Raw genomic sequence first — 7,415 nt, forward strand, 5'->3', positions numbered from 1 at the left:
AATGTCCAAGGACGTTATATAAGTGTGACTAATTGTATCTGTGAGTGTAAAGTGGGATTGTCCAATAAATGTTCGTCCAAATCCGAGACCCACGTAAATTTTCTTGTCGCATTGCCTAGGAAACACGTGACAATATATACACGTATAATTCATTGTATAAATCCGAAAATCAGTTATTCAGAGCTGAGGATGCAGATACCCACAAGCACACTTGGGAGTGAGAATGGAATTAATAATTATTACATTCACAATGGAGATTTGTACCTTTATTGCATTCAATGTGTGGGTTGCCTTCATATCCTGGTGGACATGAGCATACTGCACGATGACCATGAGAGTTGCAGAGGGCATTTACTCCACATAAATCCACCTGACATGCTTCCACACAGTGGCTATGTATGCATTTATCAGAGTCATTGCAGTCCGAATCCAATGTGCACTGTGGCTGTTTTTGCACTGTTGAAGGGAAAACAGAATTAAATTCATATTTTATCAGTACATTTGTTTAAAGAAAGATGTGATTCAAGTACTCACATAGGTATTTATGTAACAGAATCTCTCTGGCTAGTTAAACTGAAAAGTTTATTAATTTCTAGTTTCCTTTAATAGGTTTACCTGCTGTGTTTGATTTAATTGACATGAAATTGTATAACACATAATTCAAAGAAAATATTTCTCTCAGAAGGTATCCTTTCACTTAAACTATATAAAACTTGTCCAGACATCAAATTTCACCAGAATAAGAAATTTGTCACCTCTGGCAAAGAAACCATCACTATTTCTTCTGACTGCATTCTTAGAGTTCCTAAACACTTCAGGAGGAAAGGCATACAGCTGAAGGAAAATGTATCATACTGTCATATTAATTAAATAAAAACTGATATGTTACCAGAAAACTAATTTGCTCAGTTCTTTTGGTTCTGGATCCTTTCTGATATCTAAACTATTTAAATGATATACAGATAGGAAAGAATTATTCCAAAATTGTGAAATGCAATTTGACTGATACTCACCAATTGGCTTGCAACGTCCACTGCTGTCAGCAATGGTGTCTGGAGGACACTGACACATGACAGTACGGAGGGGGAGGGTGTCAAGAACACGACACTCTTGATCTGGTGAGCACACATTTGCCACTGTGCAAGGATTCTGGCAATGAGAGCTGATACAAGCCAGCTGTGATGGGCATTCAGCATCCTGTGTACATTCTGGTTGTGGTTCTGGAATTCTTGGACCTGAAATGATCATGAAGTTAACAATATAATTTCAAATTTAAGTTGAATTTACTATTTTGTAAATGAAGGGAAACACCTCAGAACTGCAATTTTCATTACAATCCACAAATCTGAATAAAGTATTGTACAATTAAATAAATATAGTTATATTTTATAATAGCATTTAAGTTCTGAGATTGATCTAGAAATAAACACAGAGAAAACCAAGTATATATTGCTGCCTCATCACCAGAATGCAGGGCAAATTCATGATGTAAAAATAGCTAACAGATCCTCTGAAAATGTGGCACAGTTCATATATTTGTGACAAACAGTAAAAAATAAAAATTAGATTCATGAGAAAATTAAGAGAGGAGACTGAATTTGGGTAATGCTTGCTATCATTCAATCCAGAATCTTTTGTCCTCTTGTCTGCCATCTAATAATGAAAAAATTAGAATACACAAAACTATAATTTTGCCTGTGATTCTGTATGGGTGTGAAACGTGGTCTCTGACATTAGGAGACAAACACTGACAAAGTGTGTTTGAGAACATGGTGCTAAAGAGAATATCTGGACCAAAGAGGGATGAATTGATAGGAGGTTGGAGAAAAGGGCACAGTGAGGAGCTTCATAAATTGTGATCTTCAACAAGTATAATTACGTAGAATGATCCAGCCAAAGAGGATTAGATTGGTAGGGCATGTAACATGGATGGGGAGAAGAGGAATGCATATAGGACATTGGTGGGAAAGCCAGTAGGAAAGAGACCACTAGGATGACCAAGATGAAGCTTGGTGGGCAATATTAAAATGAATCTTAGAAAGATAGGATGGGGTGGTATGGACTGAATTGATTTGGCCCAGGATAGGGACCATTGGAGGACTTTTGTGAACATGGTAATGAATTTGGGTTCCATAAAATGCTGGGAAATCCTTGAGTAGCTGCACAGCTGGCAGCTTCTCAAGAAGAGTTCAGCTCCATGAAAGTTAGTTGTTTATGTCAACAAACTGAGATCTAGGCATAAATGGCATAATACTGAAATGGAGCTTAATGACATAAATGTGCAGGCTAGATTATACTGCCTCATGAGAACATTGCAATAAACCTGCAAGGGAACTTTTTGACCAGCCAAGTCACTGCTGGTTTCTCAAGAAGGGCTATTTCCATAAGTTAAATGTTAGTTTATGTAAAACTCTAAAGATATATTGGGATTATTTTTAGCTTACTTTCACTCCTTAAGGGAGAAATTATAAGCTAATGAGTTCATCATGCTGAGTGCATATGTGTCTCTCTAATGTGACTGTCCCCCCCCCCAAGTTTAACTTTTGAAACAGGTAATAAATTTTCACAAAACTTCACATGAACCTTATACCACTGTATGCCTCTGTGTCACACGGTATAAATTCCTATAATCAGAAATAGCAATAAGGTGTATGTCCATGGAGTTGATAGAATTTATCCCTGGGAGGGAGGTGCCAGAAAATTTGCTTACAAAACTTATGTTCAAGCTTTTCAAGACTAGTTTTACTTATTGTCTTCAAGTATTCAGGATAAAAGAAAATTGTCAATTTTTGTATTAATAGTTGCTATATTTCCTTCTTTTTCTTTTGGTCTTTTCTAGAAATTGAGGGGAGAGGGGCATATGCCTGGCTGCACCCCCCCCTTTCTGGCATCCATGACAACATACAAACTTGTGAGACTGCAGCACCACTTAATTATTTGTGGTCCTGAAATGAGGCAAGGCAAGAGATCTTTGAAAAAATACAATTCTATTAAGGTAACTTTTTATCAAATGTAAACTAACTTGGCCGCTATAAAAAATTGTTTTCAGTTTTGGTTTTCTGGCAGTAATTAAACAAGTAATAAAGTATTCAAGTTAGGTGAAATTTCATATAGCGATAGATCATAAATACTACTCTGTCCAAAAAGTATCCGACCTTGGGCTGGGAAAAAAAAAGTTCTGTATCTGGGTGGTACTTAATCGCCTTCAAAGTAGGCCCCTTGTGACTCCACACACTTAGCCCAGCGGTCCTTCCATCGGTGGAAGCAATTCTGCAACGCTTATTTTGGAATGGCGTTCAGCTGTTCCGTCACCTTCTGTATGATGTCCTAGCCACTGCCAAAATGGCAGCCTTTTAGCGGTTCCTTCAATCTCAGGAACAGCAGAAATCACAAGGAACCATGTCAGGTGAGCAGGGAGCCTGGCGAACCTGCAGAATGCCATGCTTGGCCAGGAAACCCTGGATCAGGTGCGATGAATGAGCTGGGGCGTTGTCATGATGCAGCTGCCAGTTGCATGCATCCCACACCTCTGGTCTCTTGCACCGAACTGCACCACGAAGATGGCGGAGGACTGCTTGATAGTACTCCTTATGGACAGTCTGGCCCAGTGGTGCGTACTCATGATGCACAACACCCCGGTAATCGAAAAAAACAGTCAGTATCACCTTCACATTGCTACAAACGTGTCGTGCTCTTTTGGGCCTCGGGGGTGTTGTATGCTTCCATTGTGACAGCTGGACCTTGGTTTCCGGGTCATATCCATACACCAATGACTCGTCACCAGTGATCACAGTATTCAGGAACTCAGGAACCCTGTTGGCGCACTCCAGCATGTCCTGTGCGATCTCAAGGTGGAGTTGTTGCTGCTCTGGCGAAAGTAGCTTGGGCACAAATTTTGCCGCCACTCTTCGCATGCCCCAATCCTCAGTTAAAATTATGTTTGCGGAACATCTGCTCATCCCAACCTCATCAGCAACTTCACGGATGGACAAATGATGGTCCTCCATGATCAGTGTCCACACTTTTTCAATGACATCAGCATTTCAGCTCGTTGACAGTCTCCTGGAATGCGGCTCACTGTCCGCCGACATATGGCTGTGTTTAAAGCAGTTGAGCCACTCTTTAATTTGAGTGACACCCATTGCATCATCGCCGAAAACCTGCTGAATTTTGCGAATTGTTTCCACTTGGGTATCCGCAAGTTTCTGACAAAACTTAATGCAGTATCGCTGCTCCAAGCGTTCTGTCATCTTGAGCAAAACGAGAATGCGACAAACACGTGTTACACCACTTCACTATCTGGCAGCCACAGACGCATCCAGCATTGTTGCGAGTCAGCAAAAAATCACGCATGCGCATGAAAGTCCCTTCTACCGCTACGCTCAGTTTCCCCACCCCTTTGGCCATTACTTACAGCGGAAAAAAATAAAGTCAGATACTTTTTGGATATACGGTATACCTATAAAATATGTTTAAAATAAAGTTTGCAAGAAAATTTTGAGATTATATTTTACAAATACAATGTACACAGAGTATGCGCATAAGTAATAAGGTCTTTAAAAAGATGAAATAAAACAAAAGTAACAATAGTAATACATCTGTAGGACCACAAATCCATGGAATTGGAAAGTAGGCTATATGAGTTCTGCTTAGAATTCTTTGATATTATATCCTAATTCAGACTCTTACATTTGATGCGGAAGTAAGGAAAAAACATTCCAATCAATGTTTCATCAAATCCAATTTTACTGATAATAAAAGAAGCAACATACACCAACTGCAACTGCTACTGAGATTCAGTGAATTACCATGATATTATTGTCAGTCTGTAGTAACATTTAAAACACAGAGCAGTGTTTTGATACTAAGATTTGTTTAGGCCGCGCCATAGCTCAAGCAGTTAGTCGCTGGCTTCCCACCGCAGTGGCCTGGGTTCGATCCCGGGTCTGGTCAAATGGAATTTGTGGTGGACAAAGTGGCACTGGGGCAGGTTTTCTCCGAGTACTTCGGTTTCCCCTGCAAATCTTCATTCCACCAATTGCTCCACAATCACCCTCACCTACCATCTGAGGCTGGTACAATAGGCCAAAAGTGGCCGCATTACAAGGGACTTAGTCACACCCCACTAGCAATAAAAAAAAAGTTATGTTTACTAATAGAAATCTTGAAAATTTTTCAGAGAAATTGTGTACATGGTCACAACAGGATGAAGTGTAAGTGTGAGAACTATGCCACTAAATTCAACATGATTAGATACACTTGTGACAGACAACTGCATTCTATTAATAATCAATAAATTATCAACATACCAGAGCACTCGATGTATGCATTGCCTGTAGTTCCAGGTGGACAAATGCACTTTGGTTGATGGTCTCGGCCAATGCAAACAGCTGTATCGGCACATGTGTCACTTTCGCAGACAAGTCGACATACTCTATTGAGCCGGTCACAGGCTTCATCATCTGCGCAATCCTCATTATACTGACACACCACAGAGATACATGAAAGCAGAGGGTTTCCTTGTGTGCCAGCAGGACACACACATTGTGCTCGGTGGGCCTGAACATGACAGTCTGCCCCTTTCCCACACTGGCTTCCTGATCCATATGTACAAGGATTCAAGCAGTTACCATTGATACAGGCCTTGTCATAGACACAGTCTGCATCTACCTTACACTCCGCTGTACAGAAGAGAAAAAGAAAAAAAAAATTCAGTGAGGTTTTATTACCATCTTACAAATATATTTTTGTATGTAACTGTAGACAGAAAAAAGTGGCAGTGTTTGTCCTGTGTTCAAGCTTCATGTTATGAAGGAGTATAGCAATATGGAGATGAGTGGCAAGTTTCAGTCTAGTCACTATTAGTCCTGGAAAAGGAGTCCATGGCATTTATTGAATAGGAGGTTGATTAGGTCCTGATTCATTCTGGTCATTGTAGTAAAAAGAAAAATTTCCATTCCATATACTGGCTATCAAAATGGCTACACACAGCAAAAAGGAAAGAAAACAACACTCAAAAGAACATACACCTGACCCACAACATGTGTGCAAGCAGAAGTAACCATGATAAAAAATAATCTATAAAAGATTTTCTAAGCATTTTACATTACTTGTAGAACGCAAAATACAACAGTGTAACAACAGAGCAGCTGTTTTCATCTACAACATTATACGCCTGATGATGGCCATTTAGGCCAAACATGTAGTGTAAAATGAATGATAAGAAGAGGCAAAGAGCCTCAAAGTGTGAATTCAATATATGAATGGAGCTGCACATAAACGGTGATGTGAGAATCCTAAAACTGGGATACAAAGTGCAACAGGATACTTCAATACAACATACTGGGTATCATATTCTACCTTTCCAGTTCATATGCATTACTTTTAATGACTGGTATATGACAGTTCCATATATAATTTTATAAATATTAAAAATTACTAGGGTTTTATTTGAGTATGAGAATATCATAGACATGGAGTGGAAGAAGTAGGATACATATAGCAGCCCATACTGTGGTACTGCAACATAAGCTCACTATATGAACCGACTTTTCTTGCAGTTTACAGTTACATCACTCCTTATACTGTCACTGTAATTTCAATGGTACAGTTGAATTTCATTAACAGTGACCAAGTGTACATATTTTTACTTGATATGTAATACATTTTATGTTAATCTGAAATAGAATTAGTCTAGATTGGATATAATGTTAGTTAACAAATTCTTGGACTTAAAAATTTAATGCATTTACAAAAGAGAGATGACATTATAATTACATCCTATTTTTGTAAAGGAACAGCTATGTCTTGGATTGGCATTGGCCTAATTTTAATTAAAGTTTAATGGCAGACATCTAAGGGATATGACTAAAGGCACAAAAATAGTGGATAAGGTGAGGTTGGAACTGTACAATACAATGTAATATTCAAATCTGGTAATTTCAATTTCAGATTAATTCATTTCACTTACGTCTGTAACACTGGACTTGTGGATTACCACCCCAACCATCTGGGCAGTTGCACACCGGTCGGTGCTGGATAGTGTTACATTCCGCTCCAGAACCGCATGGGTTAGCTACCAAGCATGGATCCTGACAGCGTTCATTGATGCATGACTTGTCTCCAGGACATTCAAGATCTGATGTGCACTCAGGCTGAGGTGGAACTGTTTCAAAATATTTAAACTTTCAATATTCAAACTTTTATCAAGGAAATGAGGAAGGGAAAGGCTACAGGAGATGATGATGTACCTGGAGATGTGCTCAAGTTACTGGGAGAAGGTGGTTTGAAAACACTGACAAAACTAATGAACACCATATATGAAAGTGGAGAGTGGCCCAAGGACTTTACAGAAGTTACAATGATTGCCTTAAAGAAAAAGACAAAAGCTACAAAATGCAGCGACCATCGCACAA

The 7,415-nt window shown here is 39.1% G+C and overlaps 1 protein-coding gene across 2 annotated transcripts in view; it reads right to left on the reverse strand.

Annotated features, from left to right (window-relative positions):
- Nucleotides 1–7,415, reverse strand: part of LOC111870586 — a 107,189-nt gene that overhangs the window by 38,542 nt on the left and 61,232 nt on the right. For both annotated transcript variants that reach the window (XM_033753905.1, XM_033753906.1), the window contains 4 exons: nt 6,971–7,165; nt 5,310–5,681; nt 1,014–1,235; nt 265–456 (listed from right to left, as the gene is read on the reverse strand). In XM_033753905.1, the coding sequence (XP_033609796.1) occupies nt 265–456; nt 1,014–1,235; nt 5,310–5,681; nt 6,971–7,165 (981 nt within the window). The remainder of the gene's footprint in view (nt 1–264; nt 457–1,013; nt 1,236–5,309; nt 5,682–6,970; nt 7,166–7,415) is intronic.

The sequence above is a fragment of the Cryptotermes secundus genome, unplaced genomic scaffold, assembly GCF_002891405.2.
Source record: "Cryptotermes secundus unplaced genomic scaffold, Csec_1.0 scaffold248, whole genome shotgun sequence".
NCBI classification, from domain to species: domain Eukaryota; kingdom Metazoa; phylum Arthropoda; class Insecta; order Blattodea; family Kalotermitidae; genus Cryptotermes; species Cryptotermes secundus.